At 32.9% G+C, this 26,728-nt stretch overlaps 1 protein-coding gene across 1 annotated transcript in view; it reads right to left on the bottom strand.

Annotated features, from left to right (window-relative positions):
- The window catches only part of LOC142223949 (uncharacterized), a 57,563-nt gene extending 39,104 nt beyond the window's left edge, over nucleotides 1-18,459 (bottom strand). The window contains exons 1-2 of the mRNA XM_075293757.1: nucleotides 17,782-18,459; nucleotides 10,572-10,737 (exon numbers count right to left, since the gene is read on the bottom strand). Coding sequence (XP_075149872.1) covers nucleotides 10,572-10,737; nucleotides 17,782-18,292 — 677 coding nt within the window. The 5' untranslated portion in view covers nucleotides 18,293-18,459. The remainder of the gene's footprint in view (nucleotides 1-10,571; nucleotides 10,738-17,781) is intronic.
- Between the last annotated feature and the right edge of the window lie 8,269 nt (nucleotides 18,460-26,728).

Raw genomic sequence — 26,728 nt, 5'->3', positions numbered from 1 at the left:
CACCTCGACCCATTGCAGGTAATCGATGACGGTGTGATCATCATTAACGATAACACTGCTACTATAAAAAATGCAGAAGGCTCTGTTGCAACAGTTACTGGTACCCACTTGGTAACGTTCGACAATGAAGTCAGCATCAATGGATCCGTTTTTAAGAACCCGAAAGGAATACTAAAAAGAAATCCTACCTCAGCAGCGACAACAATCGTCAATGTCACGAAGCACCAAGAAATATTGAGCCTCCCATACCTCCAGAGGCTAAGCCTGGAAAATTTAAGACACATCAACGAAATCAGAGATAAAACAATCACAGGACCAGCACTTTCAGGCATTGCAACAATTTCTCTAATCCTCATCTACTTTGTAATTTCTAAATTACGTCAAAAACGGGTAGTAAGACGTCAGGATATTGAAGCAGTTATCGATAGCTACAAAACGTCCGAGGACGGCCCTAACTTAAGTAAGGGAGGAGTTAACACAGTTTCGAGTGCTTAGTCACTTTTGTAAAATAACGATCCACCCTAATAATATCATTGTGTTACCAAAATGAATTAACACCTCAGCGAATGATCAACCACAGCATTTCTTGCCAGACAGTAGTGTCAGCAAACAAACGTTTCCCAGCCTAAGCGAAGATACCGGGAAACTTAACACCACGCACGAGGCGCAGTGTCAGCGAATACCAACTTATGGGCACAGGCAACAAACACTAACGATAGGTAGCTTTAAGTTCTTGGTAATTGTTTAAAGTTTAGTTTACTTACGGAACTGAAAATAAATGGTACGTCTGGTAATCAGGTACCGAAATAAAAAACAAACTCTTTTTATTAATATTCAGTAAATAGGATATTAAATAACTTATATATATATTCTTGATCAGGGAGAAATTCTAAGACGATATATATCTGTCAATTTGCCTGAAATTGGAAACCTAGAGGTATTTTAGTACCATATAAAGGCGAGCCGAAAATGGTGAGTATCGGTCCATGTTTTGGTATAGCCCCCATATAGACCCATATCCCGATTTTATTTCTTGGGCTTCTAGTATTCGAAGTTTCTATTCAATTTAGCTGAAATTGGAAATCTGGAGGTATTTTCGGACCATAAAGAGGAGTGCCAAAAATGTTGAGTATCGGCCCATGTTTTGGTATAGCCCCCATATAGACCGATTTCCCGATTTGACTTCTTGGGCTTCTAGAATCCGAAGTTTTTATCCAATTTGCCTGAAATTGGAAATCTAGGGTTATTTTCGGGCCATAAAGAGGTGTGCCAAAAACGGTGAGTATCGGTCCACATTTTAGTATAGTCACCATAAGAACGATCTCCCGATTTTTATGCCCACCACCATAGAATGGTGACGGGGGTATAATAAGTTTGTCATTCTGTTTGTAACACATCGAAATATCGATTTCCGACTATATAAAGTATATATATTCTTGATCAGGGAGAAATTCTAAGACGATATAACAATGTCCGTCTGTCCGTCTGTCTGTCTGTCTGTCTGTCTGTCTGTTGTAATCACGCTACAGTCTACAATAATGAAGCAATCGTGCTGAAATTTTGCACAAACTCGTCTTTTGTCTACAGGCAGGTCAAGTTCGAAGATGGGCTATATCGGTCCAGGTTTTAATATAGTCCCCATATTAACCGACCTCCCGATTTGGGGTCTTGGGCTTATAGAAATCGTAGTTTTTTTCCAATTTGCCTGAAATTGCAAATCTAGTGGTATTTTCGGAGCATAAAGAGGTGTGCCAAAAATTTTGAGTATCGGCCCATGTTTTGGTATAGCCCGATCTCCCGATTTTACTTCTAGGGCTTCTAGTTTTTTTGGGCCCCGCAGTTTTTATTCAATTTACCTGAAATTGGAAATTTAGAGGTATTTTAGGATCATAAAGAGGTGTGCCGAAATTGGTGGGTATCGGTCCATGTTTTGGTATAGTCCCCATATAGACCGATTTCCCGATTTGGGGTCTTGGGCTTATAGAAACCGTAGTTTTTATCCAATTTGCCTGAAATTGGAAATCTAGAGGTATTTTAGGACCATAAAAAGGCGAGCCGAAAATGGTGAGTATCGGTCCATGTTTTGGTATAGCCCCCATATAGACCGATTTCCCGATTTTACTACTTGGTCTTCTAGAATCCGAAGTTTCTATTCAATTTACCTGAAATTGGAAATCTAGAGGTATTTTCGGACCATAAAGAGGTGTGCCAAAAATGTTGAGTATCGGCCCATGTTTTGGTATAGCCCCCATATAGACCGATTTCCCGATTTGACTTCTTGGGCTTCTAGAATCCGAAGTTTTTATCCAATTTGCCTGAAATTGGAAATCTAGGGTTATTTTCGGGCCATAAAGAGGTGTGGCGAAAACGGTGAGTATCGGTCCATATTTTAGTATAGTCCCCATAAGAACGATCTCCAGACTTTTTTTATTTATTTTATTCAATAATTCAATATTTACAAAGAAATGTTTGTCTCTGCGTTATAAAGGCTTTAGTAGAGACTAGTTGAAAATTTTCTAATTACAATTCATAAACATTTTGTAATTACTCAAAGTTTTCATTTAAATATAGAGATACAACATTATATGTTTTTATCTTCGGTTGAACTGCTCTGCTTGAGGAAACCCTAATATTTGATTCATGGTGGTGGGTATTTAAGATTCGGCCCGGCCGAACTTACTGCTGTATATACTTGTTAAATACAAAAGTGGATCTTCGGTCAACTTATCACTGGCCGATGAGCTGCGATGGTTTCTTCAGTTCGCATTCTACGTAAGTGTGTTGGTGGTCTAATAACGGTTGTCACTCGAATCATAAATAATCTACCAACATTTTGAGACAATTTTACCAAAAAAACTACCTACCAAAAAAATAAATAACATTTTATTTCTACAGTAAATTTTGTCAAAATTTTAGTTCTATAGAAAATGTCAAAATATTATTTAAATAAAATTTTATTTCTGTAGAAAATTATTTCTTTCAGTGAAGGTAAAACTTGTTTTTCACAGAATGAAAATTTTGGAGAAAAAGTTTGAAGAATGAAATTTATGAATACGCTAATCGAGAAAAGGGAAAACTTATTTTTTACAAATTTGTGTTAAGGTTCAATTTCACGAAATTTGGCACAACTTTAATTATACTCAGAATGTCTGATGCTATTTCGGAGTTGGGAACAATAAGCAGTTCGTTGACTTATTGTGAGCATGTGAGTTCACATACATTGATCCGAGAGAGGGTTGTTTTCCACATGAACCGGCAATAACATTATTGAGACAAAAGTAGTTTTGGCGCTTCATAGCACACGGCTGCCACTCGAGAAGAGAAAAATCTAACATAATTTCGATGGAATTCCCACGAATATTCTACCGAATCAGAAACAAAATCTCATTTGGAGTTTTTTATTTAGCAGATTTTGGTTGTTGGTATGACGTTTTTTTTTCAAGGAAATGCTTTCTAGTTGATTGTAGCTTCTACAATTAATTCATTATTTGTGATTATGGAGAATCTCGCCCAATATGGACATTTTATTTTTATACCCTAAACCACATAGTGGTCAGGGTATAGATCGACTCAGCATCACCTCCTGAGTCGATCTAGCGCTTGGTGTCCGTCCATGTATTTGTTGTTCGCAGGATTCCGGTCGCAATTATTAACCGATTTTGATAAAATCTGGTATGTGGCGTTTTTTTGGTATGAGGACGAACGCTATTGAATTTGAGATCGGATCAAATTTAGATATAGCTCCCATATATATGTATCGCCCGATTTCGATAAATGGGGTCAGATTGCGTTCATTTACAAACCGATCGGCGTCAAATTTGCCACAAAGTAATCCAATAGGCCACTCTGTAAGTGTGCCAAATTTCATCGAAATCGGTTCAGAATTAGATATAGCTCCTATATATATGTATCGCCCGATTTTCCCAAATTTGGCCACAAGTCCCTTATTTATCAACCGGTCTGACTCAAAGTTGGCCAAATCTAATTTTCTATAGTACTTACTATATGTGCAAAAAATCATCGAAATCGGCTCAAATTTAGCTAAAGCTCCCATATATATATATATATATATATATATATATATATATATATATATATATATATATATATATATATATATATATATATATATATATATATATATATATATATATATATATATATATATATATATATATATATATATATATATATATATATATATATATATATATATATATATATATATATATATATATATATATATATATATATATATATATATATATATATATATATATATATATATATATATATATATATATATATATATATATATATATATATATATATATATATATATATATATATATATATATATATATATATATATAAATTTATTTCAAGTCCTACTTCTTTTGCTCGGAGTACGAGGTCGTTTAATTTGTCTTGCATGTCGGAGAACTTGTATATATATATATATATATATATATATATATATATATATATATATATATATATATATATATATATATATATATATATATATATATATATATATATATATATATATATATATATATATATATATATATATATATATATATATATATGTATCACACGATTTTCAGAAATTTGGCCATAAAATCTTATTTATCAACCGATCTTACTCAAATTTGGCTTACTATAATGTTCCATAGTACTGACTATATGTGCAGAACATCATCCAAATCGGTTTTGATTTAGATATAGCTCCCATATATATGTAGCGCCCAATTTTCAAAAATTTGCCCTTAATACCTTATTTTTGACCGTAGTGGCCTCATTTATAAACCGATTTTACTCAAATTTAGCACAAGGTTTTTTTTCCTTTATTCATTCCACTTGGGAACATAGGGCATTTACAAGAAAATTCCATTGTATTCTATTTCCACTGATTTGTTTAATTTCCTCCCATGACTTATTGAGTTTTCTTAACTCTAGTGCAACAGTTCTGCGCCACGTATTTCTAGGATGGCCAGATCGTCTGGAGCCTTGGGGATTCCAATCCAGGGCGGATTTGGCTATGCTCTTAGGACCTTTTCTAAGTGTGTGGCCTATCCATTTCCATTTTCTCTTTGTAATTTGGCGCTCAATGGGTTCTTCGTTCGTTTTATTCCACAATTCTACATTTGATATTTTGTTCGGCTAAAATATGCGGCAAATTATACGCAGACATTTATTTATGAAGACTTGGAGTGTCTGAATGATTGATATTGATAACAACCAAGTTTCACTTCCGTATAGCAATATAGATTTGACACACGCGTTGAATATATTTAGTTTCGTTCTGAGAGATAAATGCGGCGATTTCCATGTTTTATTCATACGGCCAAATGCGGACCTGGCTTTGTTTAGTCTATTCTTAACATCCTCTTCGATTCCTCCATCTGCACTCATGAAACATCCCAGATAGCAGAAAGATTTTAGATATTTTAGGGGTTCGTCGCCAATCTTTAATTGGTTGTCAAATGTAATATTTATTCGCATGGCTTGCGTCTTTTTTATATTTATTTCAAGTCCTACTTCTTTTGCTCGGAGTACGAGGTCGTTTAATTTGTCTTGCATGTCGGAGAACTTGTGTGACATGAGACAAATGTCGTCAGCAAATTCTAGGTCTTCCAAATGGCGTTGGAAGTTCCATACTATTCCTCTCTTTTTCGTGCAGATCTTGTCCATTACGTCGTCGAGCACTATTGCAAATAAGAGTGGAGATAGAGGACATCCTTGTTTTACCCCTGCGTTTGTCGTGAAAGGTTCGCTCAACATTCCGCTATGTTTGACTTGCAATGTTGTATTGCTGTACATTGCTTTTATGATGTTTATTATTTTCTGAGGTACCTGTTTTCCCTACAATGCCGCCCAAATTGCGTGTCTTTTGATGGAGTCGAAAGTTTTGCGAAAGTCAACAAATACTACATATAGGGAGGATCTCCATTCTATTGACTGCTCTATGATGACTCTCAATGTATTCTTCTGGTCTACGCAGCTTCGATGTGGGCGAAAACCAGCTTGTTCATCGCGTAGTGATTTTTCAATGACTTGTAGTCTATCGTTTATTATTATTGCTATTATTTTATAGATTGTATTAAGGAGTATTATTCCCCGCCAGTTGTCGCAGAGTTTTAAGTCATCTTTTTTTGGTAACTTTATTATTGTTCCTTTCGTCCAATCAACCGGGAGGAGTTCATTCATCCAGGCATCTTGTACGTGTGGTTGTATTATTGTTGCTGATATTACTGCATCCACTTGTAGTAATTCTGGTGGTATACCGTCTTCTCCTGGGGCTTTATTCTTTTTCAGTTTCTTTATCGCCAGAGTAATTTCTTCTATAGTGGGTGGTTCGGTGTCGATAGATTCATCTTCGTGATGAATTTCTTCCGTGTATTGACAATTTGCGTCGTCATTTCCATCTGTTATATTACTTATTTCCTCAAAATGTTCTTTCCATCGCTTCATTTGTTGTTCTACATTAGTTAATAGTTTTCCGTCGCTATCTTTTACCGGTTGTGTATGGTTTAGTGACTGGTTTGTCAGACGACTAATTATTCTGTATAACTCTTTCATATTATTGGCACCAGCCGCTGCTTCTGCTTCTTTGGCCATTGTCTCAATGTATTTTCTCCTGTCAGCGCGAGCTGACCGCTTTATGAGAGTTGCGACATTTTTGTACTTTTTCATATATTGTGAATTTTGTGTAGATTTTTGTTTCAAGACATTTCTGTCTTGAATAAGCTTCCAAGTTTTGTCTGAGATCCACTCTTTTCGCTTTTTTTTATCTGTGTATCCTATGTGGTTCCTTGCGATGTCTTTCAATTTCTTGCATGTGTCCTCCCAGGACCTTGTGTTATCAGACTCAGATTGGGATCTTAGTTGGTTTGCTACCTCCATACTCTTTTCACTGTTCTTTAATTTTTGGATATCAAATCTCCTTTGTATTCGTTGTCCATTGCTTTTGTGTGCTCTTTTGAGTTTTATTTTTAGTGTGGCCACGACTAATTCATGATCGCTATCGATATATGCACTGCGCTTTGTGCGCACATCAACCAATGAGCTTCTCCATTTTCTACGTTTGCAGAAACGGTCCATCTGGTTCCGTGTGTTTCCGTCTGGAGATGCCCAAGTGTATTTATGTATAAATTTGTGTGGGAATATAGAACCGCCTATTACCATTTGCGCTTGCTGGCAAAGTTCTATCAAGCGGTCGCCGTTGTTGTTCCTCGTGCCCATTCCATGTTTTCCCATTATATGTTCTAAGCTATGATTTGCATTTCCAATTTTCGCATTAAAGTCTCCAGTTAAAATTAACACATCTCTGTTGTGGATTGAGTTTATAATTGATGTTAGTTGATCGTAGAAAGTATACTTAACATTATCGTCGGAATCTTCCGTGGGTGCATAGCACTGGACAATCGTGATAAATTTTCGGATTTTATTATAGAATCGGGCTGTAATTATTCTGTCTGAGACTGCGTCGTAAGAGTGCAATGAGTTTTTCATACCTTTCGATAAAATGAAACCCACACCGCTTTCGCTCTTATCAATCTTTCCACTATATAGAACGGTATTACCATTGGCCGATATAAATTCACCCGAACCGCGCCACCGCTTTTCGCTAATGCCTAGGATTTCGATTTGTAGATCCACCATCTGCTTTTCCACTTGGGCGAGTTTTGATGTTTCTCTAAGCGTCCTTACGTTCCATTGTCCTATTCTTATCCTGTTTCGTATTCCAAAGGTTGTCATCGTTGTCGGGGTTATTGTTTTTGCATTTCTTGTAAATGTTTCGGTAATCTTTTTGGAATTTCAGACAAGTGATTGATCGGACCACTGTGTCCTATGATGGTACTGGGGCTGCCAGTTTAGAGATGCCATCCCACCTCAATTGTTCACATTTATACCGCGAACCGCTTGTTACAAGACAGACGTCCGCATTACGCTGTACGAGTACCGCTTCCAGCACAAGGTAATCTCCTGTAATATCAACAAAACCTGCAAAATTTAATCCAAATCGGTTTAGATTTAGATATATCGCCCATTTTTGAAAAATTGTCCCTTACAAATTTATTTCTGACCATAATAGCCTTATTTAGTACCCGATCTTACTCTAATTTAGCACAAGGTAACCTTCTGTGGTATCAACCAAATCTGGGAAATATCATCGAAATCGGTTCAGATTTAGATATAGTTCCCATATATGTCCATCGATACGATGTATTAGCCGATCGTATTTAGATTTTATGTATCTCTTATATAAATCTATTATCATATTTTCAGAAATTTGGCTTTATTACCCACACTAATTGAGCGATTTCATCTTGTTTTAATAATGGACTCAATATTAGTGGCATACTAACTATGTAGGTTCAGAATCAACTATAGCTTCTAATATCAGACATTTCTGTTCAGATTGTGATAAAACTCCCATGTACCCTTTAATGTTCTTAAATATGGAAATTCGGTTTTTCCCCAAACCTATACCATTGATATCCCACAAACAATGTTTACTAATTCAGTAGGGGTGGTTTAGGGTATGATATAGTCGGCCTCGCTTGACTTTCTACTTTACTCACTTATTAAATTTTATTTCTATAGAGAATGTTGTCAAAATTTTATTTCTACAGAATATTTTGTCAAAATTTTATTGCATTGTTTTTGTTTTGTTTTTTTTTCAGTCTTTTTGTTTTAAAACGCGCAGTCTCGAATGCGCGTATCATAACTGATCAATGCATTTTTAAAATTTTATTTCTGTAGAAAATTTTGTCAACATTTTATTTCTGTAGGAAATTTTTTCAAAATTTTATTTCTATAGAAAATTTTGCCAAAGTTTTATTTCTATAGAAAATTTTGCCAACATTTTAGTTCTATACAATATTTTGTCAAAATTTTATTTCTATAGAAAATTTTGTCAAAATTGTATTTCTATAGAAAATTTTTCAAAACTTTATTTCTACAGAAAATTTTGTCAAAATTATATTTCTATAGAAAATTTGTGATGTACCTCTTCCATCAATCTATCAAACAGTAAAAAATATACCATTTTTGGTAGAATTCTACAAACTGTAGCAACCGTGGGTCTAATGCCCACCAATGTAAATTTGTTGCGAAATTTAGTCACAATATTTCGAGTAATCGCTTCATGTGCCCTCCAGACTATAAGTTTATTCGGACGGAATGTCTGTGTTTGTAAAGAATCTAACAGTGTTCGGCCACACTGTCAGATTCTTTACAAACACCGACATTCCGTCCGAATAAACTAAGCTGAGAATTATCGGAGGCAAGTAAAATGTCGAAAAATGTGTTATCGGTCCCATTAACAAGCATTTGGTGTGACTAATATGTGGTATATATTTGACACGAGCATTGTCTTCCGATTAAACTTAGAGTCTAGACGTCGTATCAATGACAAAAAAATACCACATGTTGCATTTCTAAAACCCATCGCCATTGCGTTTGTAATATATCTTATTTTCCCCCCTTATAATGTATACGGTGAGTAGCAAAAATCATGGAACTCTTAGTACCAATGGAACTTTCTCACTGCATATATTATTGATCAGGGTGAAATTAAATTAAATCTATATGATGTGATCACGCTTCGGTCTTTAAATTATCCTAGAATATACTTGTTTTTTTGTTCGCAAGTAGGCCAACTTCCATATAGCCCCAAATAAACCGATGCTTCAATTTGACTTCCTGGGCTTCTAGACATCGCAATTTTTATGCGATAAGCAGAGGTATTTTAGTTTCATACAGAATGTGTTAAATGTGGTTAATATGATTGTTCATACTTGTTTTGATTTTCACTTCATTTCCATGTAAATGGCATCACATATCAAAGCTGTTATGGAAAAACATTATTAGTCCTTTATGACACTACCCATTCAAATAAATAATAAAATGCTAAGAGGGCTTTGAAGAAACGAAAAAAAAAATCCAAATACATTTTAACACTCTGATATATTGAATTGAAACATGTTTTCGAGAATGAAGCTTGAATCTCAATTTGGAATGCAAACAATCATTGCCATTGGCCATAACCCATAGAATTTCGTATTGATTTTACATTTCAATGAATTTTCATATAAACATGGTAGAATGACTTTCTTCGTCGTTTTCATGTTTTCAATGGCTGTAAGAGATAAGAAGCAAAGCTCTTTCGATTCCATTATATTTGTTTGCAAGTGACGATGACTTGAGATGAGATTGCTGAAAAAAAATCCAAACAAAATAAGCAAACTGTCATTCAGTTGTTAGTGTCTGAAAATATTTGATATTTATTTAACCCCATTTTGTTTAAGAATTTTCTTTTTGTCGATTTTTTCCTTTTTGGGAAAACATAATAAAATATGTGATCTTTAAAACCAGGGTGTGGGAAAATCTAGAGTTTTTCTTTGAGTTAAGATTTTGTCAGTCTTCTTAAATTTTTACAAAATGTTCTTCCCTATTTCTTCCATTTTTCATCATTAATGTTTAAATGATGATTGTGACACTCGGTAACTTAATCTTCTGCTTGGTAAGCTCTTTTCATATCTCACAATTGGGCTACTTACCGAAACGGATGACAGATGGCTATATAGCGTTCAACTGTAAACGCTGTTATGGTCAACACCGTAGCATTGGCAGCTGTCTCCGACAGCACACCCTCCATAATGCACAACACATCACCGAACGGGTAGGAGTAAGGATACCAAAGATTATATAAATCCTGTGGCATTCCTGAAAGTGGAAAAGAGTAATTAAAATAGATTACTTTAAGCAACAAATGATTTCATACTTATGGTTTTAAGGGAAATTTTGTAAACTTTATTTTTTAATCATTTCCGTGAAAAATTTAAAGATCCTTGGATTAAATTACAGAAACTGCATACCAAAGGATTTAATTTTTATTATGACAATCAAGAAAAATCTAAAGTTGAGGAAGAGCGGTATATATGATACTTCAAAGTGATTCTAAGGGTATGGTCAAACTATCCAAATATTTGATCGAAATTAGTATGAAACTTTTTTCAAGGAGAATTTTCGAAATATCTTGATGCCGTTTTTGGAAAACACACTCACCGTGATTATAAATATCCAATATGGGATATCCATTCAATGTGGGATATATACCCAATGCGGGTTTGGTTGCCGTGACGAATTCTTGATTTGTTTCTATCAAATATTTGCCCAGTGTGACCGTATCGTAAGGCTTTGTGTCAAAGTTTTGGATGATTGGATGGAATTTGCACCTCCACGGAAGTTGGTTTATATAGGAGCTATACCTAAAAATGGCCCGATATGGCCCATTTGCAATACCATCCGACCTATATCAATATAAAACTTAAAGTTAATAGCTTTAGTCGTTCAGAAGTTAGTGATTTCAACAGACGGACGAACTTCGCTAGATCGACACAGAATTTCACCACGACCCAGAATATATAATTTTTTGGGTCTTATACCAGTATTTGAAGGGTATGAAAAAAAAACTTTACACCACCCAGAAAAAAGCGTCGGCAAAAAACTAATGAAAATATACTTTTTGTATCTGGAAGTGGTGCAAAATTGGCGCAGAAGCGATTAATTTAACACAGGTTTTTCATAGGACGGATGTACAGCATTTCAACAGCCGTTTCACTGAATTTGCATCGTTGTTTAAGGTTTGAACTGTATTCAGTGTTTTGGATGTGAATTAAAAAAATGTAATATTTTGCCCACCAAAATATTATTTAGAATTTTTTTATAATGTTTAATGCACTCCAATGCCTATGGTAATACAATTTTGACAACATTTTCCATAGAAATACAATTCTAAAAAAATTTTCTATAGAAATAAAACTTTTACAAAATATTCTATAGAAAAAATTTTTGACAAAATTTTCTATGGAAATAAAATTTTGACAAAATATTCTATAGAAGTAAAATTTTGACAAAATTTTCTATAGAAATAAAATTTTAACAAAATTTTCTATAGAGATACAATTTTGAAAAAATTTTCTATAGAAATAAAATTTTGACAAAATTTTCTATAGAAATAAAATTTTGACAAAATTTTCTATAGAAATTAAATTTTGACAAATATTCTATAGAAATTAAATTTTGACAAAATTTTCCATAGAAATAAAATGTTTACAAAATTTTCTATATAAATAAAATTTTGACAATATATTCTATAGAAATAAAATTTTGACAAAATTTTCTATATAAATAAAATTTTAACAAAATTTTCTATAGAAATAAAATTTTGACAAAATATTCTGTAGAAATAAAATTTTGAAAAAATGTTCTATAGAAATAAAATTTTGACAAAATTTTCTATAGAAATAAAATTTTTGACAAAATTGTCCATAGAAATAAAATGTTGACAAAATTTTCTATGGAAGTAAAATGTTGACAAAATTTTCTATAGCAATACAATTTGGACAAAAATGTCTATTGAAATAAAATGTTGACAAAATTTTGTATAGAAATGAAATTTTGACAAAATTTTGTATAGAAATAAAATGTTGACAAAATTTTCTACAGAAATAAATTTTTTACAAAATTTTCTATAGAAATAAAATTTTGACAAACATTTCTATAGAAATAAACTTTTGACAAAACTTTCTATAGAGATGAAATTTTAACAAAACTTTCTATAGTAATAAAATTTGACAAAATTTTCTATGGAAATAAAGTTTTGGTAGATTACAAAATTTTCTATAGAAATAAAATTTTGACAAAATTTTCTATGGAAATAAAATTTTGACAAACATTTGTATAGAAATAAACTTTTGACAAAACTTTCTATAGAAATGAAATTTTGACAAAACTTTCTATAGTAATAAAATTTGACAAAATTTTCTATGGAAATAAAGTTTTGGTAGATTATTTTTGGCGATATGGACCAATTTTTGTGTAATAAGTCATCGGCTATATATAACTAAAGACCGATATGGACAAATTTTTACATGGCTGTCAGAGGCCATATATTGACAAAATGTACCAAATTTCAACCGTATCGGATGACTTTTGCTCCTCCAAGAGGTTCCGGACGTCAAATCTGGGGACGGTTTATATGGGAACTATATATAATAATGGACCGATATGGACCAATTTTTGCATGTTTTAGAGACCAACACCATGTACCAAATTTCAACTGGATCGGATGAATTTTGCTCTTCCAAGAGGCTCCGGAGGTCAAATCTGAGGATCGGTTTATATGGGGGCTATATATAATTATGGACCGATATGGACCAATTTTTGCATGGTTATTAGAGGCCGTAAAGTAACATCAGGTACCAAATTTCAATCGGATCGGATGAATTTTCCTCTCCAAGAGGCTCCGGAGGTCAAATCTGGGGATCGGTTTATATGGGGGCTATATATAATTATGGACCGATATGGACCAATTTTTGCATGGTTGTTAGAGACCGTATACTAAGACCACGTACCAAATTTCAACCGGATCGGATGAATTTTGCTGCTCCGGGAGGCTCCCCAAGCCAAATTTGGGGATCGGTTTATATGGGGGCTATACGTAAACGTGGTCCGATATGGCCCATTTTCAATACCATCCGACCTACATCAATAACAACTACTTGTGCCAAGTTTCAAGTCGATAGCTTGTTTCGTTCGGAAGTTAGCGTGATTTCCACAGACGGACGGACAGCCGGACAGACGGACAGACGGACAGACGGACGGACGGACGGACGGACGGACGGACAGACGGACGGACGGACAGACGGACGGACGGACGGACATGCTTAGATCGACTCAGAATCTCACCACGACCCAGAATATATATACTTTATGGGGTCTTAGAGCAATATTTCGATGTGTTACAAACGGAATGACAAAGTTAATATACCCCCATCCTATAGTGGAGGGTATAATAAAACGTTGACAAAATTTTCCATAGAAATAAAATTTTGACAAAGTTTTCTATAGAAACAATTTTGACAAAATTTTCTATAGAAATAAAATGTTGACAAAGTTTTCTATAGAAACAATTTTGACAAAATTTTCTATAGAAATAACATTTTGACAAATATTCTATAGAAATAAAATTTTGACAAAATATTCTATAGAAATAAAATTTTAACAAAATTTTCTATAGAAATAAAATTTTAACAAAATTTTCTATAGAAATAAAATTTTGACAAAATTTTCTATGGAAATAAAATTTTGAAAAAATTTTCCATAGAAATAAAATTTTGACAAAATTTTCTATGGAAATAAAATTTTGACAAAATTTCTATAGAAATAAAATTTTGACAAAATATTCTATAGAAATAAAATTTAAAAAAATGTTCTATAGAAATAAAATTTTGCAAAATTTTCTATAGAAATAAAATTTTTGACAAAATTGTCCATAGAAATAAAATTTTGACAAATATTTTCTATGGAAATAAAATTTTGATAAAATGTTGACAAAATTTTCTATAGAAATAGAATTTTGACAAAGTTTTCTATAGAAACAAAATTTTGACAAAATTGTCTATAGAAATAAAATTTTGACAATTTGACTATAGAAACAAAATTTTCTCTATAAAAAAAATTTTAACAAAATTTTCTATAGAAATAAAATTTTGACAAAATTTTCTATAGAAATAAAATTTTGACAAAATTTTCTATAGAAATAAAATTTTGACAAAATTGTCTATAGAAGTAAAATTTTGACAAAATTTTCTATAGAAATAAAATTTTGACAAAATTATCTACAGAAATAAAATTTTGACAACATTTTCTATAGAAATAAAATTTTGACAAAATTGTCTATAGAAATAAAATTTTGACAATTTGACTATAGAAACAAAATTTTCTATATAAATAAAATTTTAACAAAATTTTCTATAGAAATAAAATTTTGACAAAATTTTCTATAGAAATAAAATTTTGACAAAATTTTCTATAGAAATAAAATTTTGACAAAATTGTCTATAGAAGTAAAATTTTGAAAAAATTTTCTATAGAAATAAAATTTTGACAAAATTTTCTACAGTAATAAAATTTTGACAAAATTTTCTATAGAAATTAACTTTTGACAATATATTCTATAGAAATAAAATTTGGCAAAACTTTCTATAGAAATAAAATGTTGACAAAGTTTTCTACAGAAATAAAACGTTGACAAAATTTTCTATAGAAATAAAATTTTACAAAGTTTTCTATAGAAACAAAATTTTGACAAAATTTTCTACAGAAATAAAATTTTTACCAAATTTTCTACGGAAACAAAATTTTGACAAAATTTTCCATAGAAATAAAATTTTGACAAAATTTTCTATAGAATTTAAATTTTGAAAAAAAAATTCTACACAAATAAAATTTTAAACTAAACTCACTAATTTAATTTAGATACTAACAAAGTCCATTATGAAGAAGTTCACCCTTTTCGTGTTAGTGAAATCTTAAATTGCTAATAATATCATAATATGTAATAAAATAATAAAACATTTCATTCAAAGAAAAACATTTTTTACATTGACCACAAAAATTTGATCAAAAACTTAAAAAAAAGTTTTTAAATTGTGTAGATTTTTGGTAAAATTTTCTTAAAAATTTGATCGATTATTTAGGGCACGAGCGGCACCCATGCTTCAAGTGATGCTTGTCTGTATAGACATGACTTTAACATAGGCCCACAAAAAAAGTCTAGTGACTAATTGACTGGTCCCGAATGTGAAATAAAATGTACACCGAACTCGCCTCTCAATAATTCCATTGTTTCGGTTGGCGACCAAACACCAAAGATTTCTTTCAGCGATGGTTTATCTTCTCGCAGTAATGCTGGTGACATATCTAAGTGTTTGAAAGTGGATTCACACCACATAGAGAAGCATGACTATAAATTGAAGGTACCTATCACTGAGCTGCTATTAGCAGTTTGTTTTTGTTGCCTTGGGATATTAATATATATTTTTTGGTATTAAGTGCAAGTTTTCCGCTAAATTAATTTTACCTGCCTCAAAGCAGTTAATAAAAATGCTATGTAATCTCCATCAACTATTATTTATATTTCGTCCTTATTTTTTTATGACGAAATTCTTTTTTGTCTTTTTTAACAACACAATTCTAAGAATATAATCATTACCTATAAAAATTGGTAGTTTATATACATTTATTTTTTAAGCTTGTTACGTCCTAAACATAATGGTGAGCACTATATGGCCAAGTTGAATTCAACAAGTCCCATTAATTTATACAAAATGCTAGGCGTACTATACACGCAACCATTAAGGAAATTAAATAGAAAGTCAACAGTCCAAGAAAAAAAAAAACAAAACAAAACAATGATTTTTGTTTGAAATTTAGGTTGAATAAAGTTCTATGGTCATGACTAGGCAAATTTCTTGCTGTATTAGTTTTGGGTCAACTACAATGCCTTCATGGTAGGCTTTTCCTATGGCATGATACCAACATGATAACAAAACCTAATGTCAGCACAAAACGAAATAATTGAAACCAGCCGCGAATGATTTAACCGTTAAATAGAGAGAGAGAGACGAACAAATATAGAACCCGTCCCTCCAGCCTAAAAATGTTAGGTGACTACACTGGTCCAAACATTTACCCGTTAATAATGATTAGTGGAAGTGGCAAGTCAATTTTTGTGATGTCCAAATATGTCATGGTTTTAATGGATAATGGACAGCGATTGCCATACAAGGACATCGGTGTTTGAAATTGATTGGTGGCTGGAGCTGGATATTGGTTTTGTGTTAGAATTGTTTGATAGTGATCTAATCTAATAATGATATATTGCTTATGTGGAAAAATATGACCACTATTGTATTTGGAATTATGTCCTGACTAACGTGCCACACAAAGAGATTAGACAAATAGTGGTAAAGGTGTGATTGAAGGCCTCCATATAATCACAAAATGAATGTGTAAAAGTAAGAAAGACTTTTTAAGCACATTTTAGAAGAAAAATTTTCCAATTAACATGAGTCCTAGAAAATGCACTTTGTGGTCGTTTTAGCTAAAAATGTAAGTTTTGAATAATTAAGTTTAGAAAAGCATAGAAAATCTATTAAACAGTAAAAAAGAAAAAAAATTCGGCCGAATTTAGATTTCAAAATCGTTATTCGTTATTTTTGCACGCTTACATTCCTCCAAAACTTCAAACAAAAATTATCCTTATAAACCCAGAAGTAAGACGCTACGACGATAAACTGTCCGAGGAAATTACGAGTATTATATTTGATTCAAAGTGGTGGGATTCGGCCCTGCAGAACTTACTGCTGTATATACTTGTTATATCCACCACCATAGAATGTTGACGGGGGTATAATAAGTTTGTCATTCCGTTTGTAACACATCGAAATATCGATTTGCGACTATATAAAGTATATATATTCTTGATCAGGGAGAAATTCTAAGACGATATAAGCATGTCCGTCTATCTGTTGTAATCACACTACAGTCTACAATAATGGATCTATCGTCCTGAAATTTGGCACAGAATTGTCTGCACGCAGGCCAAGTTCGAAGATGGGATAGGTTAAAGTGGCAACCCGATTAAGTGAGTGTAGACTCAATAGTGACTATATTTCAATTTAGAAATCAATACACAATCCATAGTAAAGGGTACCCTAGATTCGGGCTGCCGAACTTTCGATCGTATATAGTTGTTAAATATCATTATTAATCATTAACACTAGTGAAATAATTAAAATCCATAGTAGGCAGAGTAGGAGCTACAAGACTCCTCCATATTTCATATTCACATGTTTATTTAGTTTATTTTACCACCCCCAACTCCGGCCTTAAATACGTTACCAATCATTGTTCACTTACCTGATAATAATAGAATTAAATCCGACACAGCCAAATTGAAAAGGTAAAAATTCGTTGCCGTATGCATAATTTTATTGCGCGATATCACAATGCACGTTATTAGATTACCAAGGACGCCAGCGATAAAGATCAACGTATAGCACACTGTCAATGTGGCCAATAGAGGCATGGGAGCTCGTTCCGGCACAATATGTTCACGCTGTATCGTTGTCAATATGTGCGATAAATTGTCAGCGGATATATTCAGCATTTGACTCATATTCTGCTGAAGCCATTCACTATTCAAGAGTAAAGCCTTTGGCGATGGCAAAGCATCCCATTGCCAGTGGGTGGAGGATATGTCACCAAGTGTTGGCAGGAATATTGTTGAGGCCACCGACGATGATGCATCGGATGGGGTGGACGAGGCAGATGGTAAGGCAGCAGCTGCCACATTCGAAAATTCATTGTTGCTATACAAAATGGAATAGTTCTGATTACTGTCATTGTTGGTGAGTAGGAGACTTTCCATGATTTTTTGCGATTCTTGGAAAATTATATAGGATGGTCACAAACACCGCCTCCAATATTGGTTTTGGGGGTGGGGCGGGAGTTAGGGGTTTTGTAAGGAAGACTAGGTTCAGATTCAACCCCTTGTTTTTAATGCATTGAACAACGAAGCATTGTCAAACCACAATGACATATTTTTAGAGAATTCATTGTCCGTATATTTTGGTTATTTCATAGATGCACGTGCTGAAATTAGAGCAAAGAGAAATTCCCATTTAATTATCATGACTATATGCGTTGCATAGTAAAATAATTATATTTTTTCATAAAATTCACCAAATTAAAATAATTACTAGCCTGATATGGAAAAAGTGATATACGTTTTATATATTAAATATTTGTGTATATTATAATTATTATGCGGAATCTCTTGGACCGAGGATATTAAGGCCTCCCACGTCATTATTTGTACCTGGCATTTTGTCTTCAATGACTCAATTAAAGGTTGCTTAATCTTCCTTGCTCAACAATTATATAATGAATAATTTATTTAATAATATTTAAAATATTTATTTTAATAATATTTTAATGTTCGACGTTAAAAGAAAAGCATAATTTACCCTCCATACGGCCAGGAGGGTAAATTAATTTGACATTTCGTTTACAACATACACTGGCAAAATACTGTAGTGAGACCAACAACTTCTTGTCCTTAAAATGCGAGATTTGCTTAGCATATACGACTTATTTCTTTGAGTTTTTTTTTTCTTGTTCAAAACTTGGCGACTTGAAACTTGGCACAAGTAGTTTTTATTGATGTAGGTCGGATGGTATTGCAAATGGGCCATATCGGTCCACTTTTACGTTCGCTGCAAAAAAGTTAAAAAATTAAATGGTCACGAAAAAAATGTACATGGTCTTTATGGTCATGTAATGGTTCTAGACATGTCTATACGTAATCCATAAAAATACTTTTTTCCCTGCAAAAAAGTAAAAAAATTGGATGGTCAGGTACATGATTTTTCCGACCATGTAATGATCTCAAATTCTATCATTTAAATAATAGAACATGTTTGCGGCATTTGAGAACCATTTAAATGCTTATTGCCAACATATATTTTTCTCCGCTCGAAATTTATTTTTACAAAGACAAAATACATGGTTTTCGCGACAATTACGTACTCTAGATAAGCATTAAATGGATGCGACAACCTTTTTTTCTGTGCGTGCATATAAACGGACCCCCAGATTTGGCTTGCGGAGACTATATTTCATCCGATCCGGCTGAAATTTGGTACATGATGTAAGTACATGGTCTCTAATAACCATGCAAAAATTGGTCCATATCGGTCCATAATTATATATAGCCCCCATATAAACCGATCCCCAGATTTGACCTCCGGAGCCTCTTGCAGGAGCAAAATTCATCCGATCCGGTTGAAATTTGCAATGTGGTGCTAGTATAAGCCCGCTAATAACCCTGGCAAAATTGGTTCATATGGGTCTATAGTTATATATAGCCGATCCCCAAACACACAAAAATTGGTCCATATCGGTTCATAATCATGGTTGCCACTCGAGCCAAAAATAATCTACCAAAATTTTATTTTTATATAATATTTTGTCAAAATGTTATTTCTATAGAAAATATTGCAAAAATGTTATTTCTATAGAAAATGTTGTCAAAATTTTATTTCTATAGAAACTTTAAACTTAATTATATACGTATTTAATCGGCGTTTTTAGTGTAATAAAGGGTGATTCTTTTGAGGTTAGGATTTTCATGCATTAGTATTTGACAGATCACGTGGGATTTCAGACATGGTGTCAAAGAGAAAGATGCTCAGTATGCTTTGACATTTCATCATGAATAGACTTACGATCTGCCACAACGTCGAATTTTCAGTGAATGGGCCCTAGAAAAGTTGGCAGAAAATCCGCTTTTTTATCGACAAATTTTGTTCAGCGATGAGGCTCATTTCTGGTTGAATGGCTACGTAAATAAGCAAAATTGCCGCATTTGGAGTGAAGAGCAACCAGAAGCCGTTCAAGAACTGCCCATGCATCCCGAAAAATGCACTGTTTGGTGTGGTTTGTACGCTGGTGGAATCATTGGACCGTATTTTTACAAAGATGCTGTTGGACGCAACGTTACGGTGAATGGCGATCGCTATCGTTCGATGCTAACAAACTTTTTGTTGCCAAAAATGGAAGAACTGAACTTAGTTGACATGTGGTTTCAACAAGATGGCGCTACATGCCACACAGCTCGCGATTCTATGGCCATTTTGAGGGAAAACTTCGGAGAACAATTCATCTCAAGAAATGGACCGGTAAGTTGGCCACCAAGATCATGCGATTTGACGCCTTTAGACTATTTTTTGTGGGGCTACGTCAAGTCTAAAGTCTACAGAAATAAGCCAGCAACTATTCCAGCTTTGGAAGACAACATTTCCGAAGAAATTCGGGCTATTCCGGCCGAAATGCTCGAAAAAGTTGCCCAAAATTGGACTTTCCGAATGGACCACCTAAGACGCAGCCGCGGTCAACATTTAAATGAAATTATCTTCAAAAAGTAAATGTCATGGACCAATCTAACGTTTCAAATAAAGAACCGATGAGATTTTGCAAATTTTATGCGTTTTTTTTTTTAAAAAAAGTTATCAAGCTCTTAACAAATCACCCTATATATACCACGTATGGACTATGTGCTATATATTACGGTGTTAGGAAGTTTTAAGAAACCTTGCCATCGGCAAGTGTTACCGCAACCCAAGTAATTCGATTGTGGATGACAGTCTTCAGTAGAAGTTTCTACGCAATCCATGGTGGAGGGTACATAAGCTTCGGCCTAGCCGAACTTACGGCCGTATATACTTGTTTTATTTGAAAAGGAAAAAATTCTTGAAAAAAATATCACCAAAATATTTCAAAAACAAGTATATACGGCCGTAAGTTCGGCCAGGCCGAATCTTATATACCCTCCACTATGAATTGCGTAGAAACTTCTTCTGAAGACTGTCATCCACAATCGAATTAATTGGGTTGTGGTATCTTAAAACTTCTTAACATCGTTTTCTAAATTGTGAGTTAGTCCATACGTGGTATATATTAGACAAAAAAGGTATGTATAGGTAAGTCTACAAATAATTACAAATCGATATGGACTTTTACACGGTACGTAGGGAGCCAGAATTGAAATATGGGGGTCGCTTATATGGGGGCTATATACAATTATGAATTTGATATGGACCAATTTTTGTGTGATTGGGGATCGATTTATCTGAGGGCTATATATAACTATAGACCGATATGGACCTAGTTAGGCATGGTTGTTAACGGCCATATACTAGCAAAATGTACCAAATTTCAACTGACTCGGATGAAATTTGCTACTCCAAGAGGTTCGAAAACCAAATCTAGGGGTTTATATGGGGGCTATATATGATTATTGACTGATATGGACCGCTTTTGGAATGGTTGTTAAACATCATATAGTAAAACCACGTACCAAATTTCAATCAGATCGGATGAATTTTGCTTTTCCAAAAGGCACCGGAGGTCAAATCTGGGGATCGGTTTATATGGGGGCTATATATAATTATGGACTGGTATGAACCAATTCATGCATGGTTGTTGGATACCATATACTAGGTTAGGTTAGGTTAGGTTAGGTGGCAGCCCGATGTATCAGGCTCACTTAGACTATTCAGTCCATTGTGACACCACATTGGTGAACTTCTCTCTTATCACTGAGTGCTGCCCGATTCTATGTTAAGCTCAATGACAAGGGACCTCCTTTTTATAGCCGAGTCCGAACGGCGTACGGAGGCTCCGAAAGCCAAATCGTGGAATCGGTTTATATGGGGGCTATATATAATTATGGACCGATGTGGACCAATTTTTGCATGGTTGTTAGAGACCATATGATGAAATTTGCTTCTCTTAGAGGGCCTGCAAGCCAAATTTTGGGGTCCGTTTATATGGGGGCTATACGTAAAAGTGAACCGACATGGCCCATTTGCAATACCATCCGACCTACATCAATAACAACTACTTGTGCCGAGTTTCAAGTCGATAGCTTGTTTCGTTCGGAAGTTAGCGTGATTTCAACATACGGACGGACGGACATGCTCAGATCGACTCAGAATTTCACCACGACCCAGAATATATATATTCTTTATGGGGTCTTAGAGCAATATTTCGATGTGTTATAAACGGAATGACCCCCATCCTATGGTGGAGGGTATAATAAATTGATACAATCCAATTGGTCCACTTTGTTATCAAGTATCCAAAATGTCTGAAACGGTTGCTTATTTTCGAAAAATTTTATTCCCGTTGCCATTATGTATAGGATGGATGAGAGTTGAAATCTGGTCAATGATATGAACTTTAAGCATTTATCATTTTCCCTTTGATTCGCATCAGTTTTTAGATTTGATTTTTATAACAAATTTAAGAGTCACACATTCATTTATCATTTTGGCCATTAGCTAATGGTTCCAAATAACTGACATCTTTTAATGCGTTTCTTCTGACAGTATTCAGCGGTTTTCTAGGGATATTCAAGGCATCAAAATACATCCCCCGATTAGAATTAGAATAACTTTAACCACAACAAAATGTATAGACTTACACATTTTCTCATGTTGTTAAGAAAAATTTAAATAATCCATAAACAGTTATGACTTAACTTCAAGTGGAAACAAGTAAGAAAAATGGAGATTTAATGGCGTCATTAAAAATCTGTATCCTTTGGTAAGAGAGAAAACTCAAAGGGCTATATATTATACGCTATGAAGAAAAGTTTTTTAATCTTTAGGAAAATGTTGTTGTGTAAAAAAAGAAAAACAAAAAAAAACCAACGAACCAACCAACAAAGAAAATGAATCGTTTTATATGTGAAAATGGGATAATATTTATTTTAGCATGAAAAATTAAATTTTTGAAATAATCCATTATCTGATTAAAATATATATTTTTGATTATATGAAAAATACATGTTGCACATGCAAAACATTAATTTCATTTAAGGTAAATGAAATTTTAGACGAACGATGTTTTAATTTATTGTCAATGGTGTTTCTTTCAGGCCAAACAAAGTTTGTTTAGAAGAAAGTAAAAATTGTTTTCCTCCAAAATGAAATTTTGGACTATCTAAGATTTCTAAGTGCCACCATGGTGCAATGGTTAGCATGCCCGCCTTGTATAAACAAGGTCGTGGGTTCGATTCCTGCTTCGACCAAACACCAAAAAGTTTTTCAGCCTTGGATTATCCCACCTCATTAATGCTGGTGACATTTCTGAGTGTTTCAAAGCTTCTCTAAGTGGTTTTACTGCAATGTGGAACGCCGTTCAGACTCGGCTATAAAAAGGAGGTCCCTTGTCATTGAGCTTAACATAGAATCGGACATCACTCAGTGATAAGAGAGAAGTTCACAACTGTGGTATCACAATGGACTGAATAGTCTAAGTGAGCCTGAAATACCGGGATGTCACTATAGCTAACCTAACCTAAGATTTGTGTTGTTGATAAAGTTGTATTTTTAAAGGCACATAAATCTTTGTTTATGGTTCCCGTTGCCACGTTTGTTTACATAATATAAAATGTTACAACCATGTTACATGTTTCAGGTTAAAAAAGGAACATTATGCTTTTGAAACAGTCTGGGGATCATTATGCTCCGTTTCTGCAGGTATCAAAGTCCGTTTGTTGCAATCACGCTACAGCCTTCAATAATGGAAAATTGGTATTTCGTTTTTTTTTTTGTCCGCAAGCAGGTCAAATTCTTTTTGATATAGCCCCATATAAACCAACCCCCAGAATAGATTTCTTAAGCATCTAAATAAATTTTGATACTTATCTCACATTAATGGATGTTGGACCATTGCAACGGAATACAGGTGTTACCCTTGCACCACGGTGTATTTTTTATACCATCGACATTTTGGACTGATCCAAGTGGTGTGTTAAGCCCCATTCAGTTCTTGTTTATATCCATATGAGTGGTCTTGTCTGGACATTCCAGAGACTATCAGTTTTCTTGTGAGCTTTGACTTTAAAAATATATTGAAAATGAAAAATACTGTGGGATTTGTGATAGTGCAAAATGAATTTTATTTTATGTGTTTTTTTTTTTTGCATTTTTCTAAGAAGACCAAGATTTCATGAATTCAATTCAGGTCAAGTTCTTTCTTTATGGTCTGCATTAAACTGTTTTTATTTTTTGGAGAACTCAAATTTTCACTATCAACGAATGTAAATCACTTTTCACTCATCTCGTCATCAACTTGTCCGTAGAATGTTTCACGTTTTATTTATTTTTTTTTTTTTTTTGGTTTTTGTACAAGACCAGATTTTCCAAGACCAGTTAACATATCATTTGGTCGTCCATATAACCTCGAGTGTGCATTGTATAAGTTGACAGTGAAGATTGCTGAAATCCTGTTTCACAGTGAAAATATGTGACATAAGGTAAGGCTAGTGGAGATGGAATGTCGGAACGGGAGATAAAGAAAGAATTTTTACGACCAAAGTCATAAAAGTGAAAAATCGCTGAGTGTTTATTTCACAACAAACTGACATTATTTGCAGATGCAGATTGGACAAGGGATACACTGCAAATAAAAACACAATAAAACACAGATTTGGTCAATTTAAAAAATCGACACACACCGTAAGAGGGTGAAGGTGATATTATAAGTTTGCCAGCGCAATTTTTGTTCGATTTGTTTGAATTTGGAAACTTTAATGTATTTTAGGTCCTTAAAGAGATATATTAAGTTTATATTTCGCAAGTTTTTGATATAAACCGGTTGTACTTCTTGAGGGAATACAAGATGCCAGAATCTTGAAGTAAACGATTCCGATTTTACTTCTGGTGCCATTCGAGCAATGAGGGTAAAAATCTACACAATTTTTATTTCAAATCATATTAAAGAGGTCGGACTTTTTGACAGTTAATAAATTCTTTAAATTTCAAATAAACAAGTTCATGTTAACCAAGAATTTGATATAGTCTCTACACACAAAAAATTTTTTTTTTGATTCAATCACGAAATTAATTGATCCAATTAATTTTTAATTGAAATGTCTTCAATCACAGAAATGATAGTATCAATTAAAAAATTAATTGAAAGTCAATTAAAAAGTTAATTGATCCAATTAAAAAATTAATTGATACTATTATTTTTGTTTCCATTACAAAAATTTGTTGAATCAATTAAATTTTTAATTGAATATTTTTTAAAACTCAATTAAAATTTTAATTGGAAAAATTTTCGTGAAATATTTTTGTGTGTATATGTAGAATATATACAATTAACATCCATTATAAGCGATATTTTGAAGAAAGTATGTCTCATCACATCCAGCAGGAATTCTATATTATTATTCGTTCACAATGAATCTACGAACATGGAAATTTTGGCCCCGCGGTCTTTTTTTACTATTATGTAAACAGCTGGCTTGCACAAATCACCAAAAAATTACCAAGAGTGTAAATCAAAATGAGTGCAATGATTTGCCCCCTCCACCATAGGAGGGGGCATATTTGCTTTGTCACTCCGTTTGTAACAATGGTTGCCATTTGAAAAAAATAATCTACCAAAATTTGGAGAAAATTTTACAAAAAACTACGAAACAAAAAAAAAATATTATTTTGCAAAAACTTATTTCTTCAGAAAGTCAAAAATTTGTCAAAATTTCATTTCTATAGAAAATTTTGTCAAAATTTTGTTTCTATAGAAAATTTTGTCAACAGTTTATTTGTATAGGAAATTTTGTTAACATTTTATTTCTGTAGAAAACTTTGTCAACATTTTATTCCTATAGAAAGTATAACCAAAATTGTATTTCTATAGAAAGTATAACCAAAATTTTATTTCTATAGACAATTTTGTCAAAATTTTATTTCTATAGAATATATTGTCAAAATTTTATTTCTATAGAAAATTTTGTCAAAAATTTATTTCTATAGAAAATTTTGCCAAAATATTATTTGTTTAGAAAATTTTGTCCAAATTTTAGCTCTTCGGAAAATTGCGTCAAATTTTTATTTCTATAGAAAATTTTGACAAAATTTTATGTCTATAGAATATTTTGCCAAAATTTTATTTCTATAGAAAATTTTGTCAAAATTTTGTTTCTATAGAAAATTTTGCCAAAATTTTGTTTCTATAGAAAATTTTGCCAAAATTTTATTTGTTTAGAAAATTTTGTCCAAATTTTATTTCTTCGGAAAATTGCGTGAAATTTTTATTTCTATAGAAAATTTTGCCAACATTTTATTTCCTTAAATATTTTTGCAAACAATTTATTTCTATAGAACATTTTGCATAAAATTGCATTTCTAAAAATTGTGTCAAAACTTTATTTCAATAAAAATTTTGCAATTTTTTATTTCTATAGAAAGTTTTGACAAAATTTTAGTTCAATAAATTTTATTTTATTTTT

Source organism: Haematobia irritans, chromosome 1, assembly GCF_050003625.1.
Source record: "Haematobia irritans isolate KBUSLIRL chromosome 1, ASM5000362v1, whole genome shotgun sequence".
Lineage (NCBI taxonomy): Eukaryota > Metazoa > Arthropoda > Insecta > Diptera > Muscidae > Haematobia > Haematobia irritans.
The sequence above is the reverse complement of the archived record's forward strand: the minus strand, read 5'-3'. Positions and strand labels throughout refer to the sequence as shown.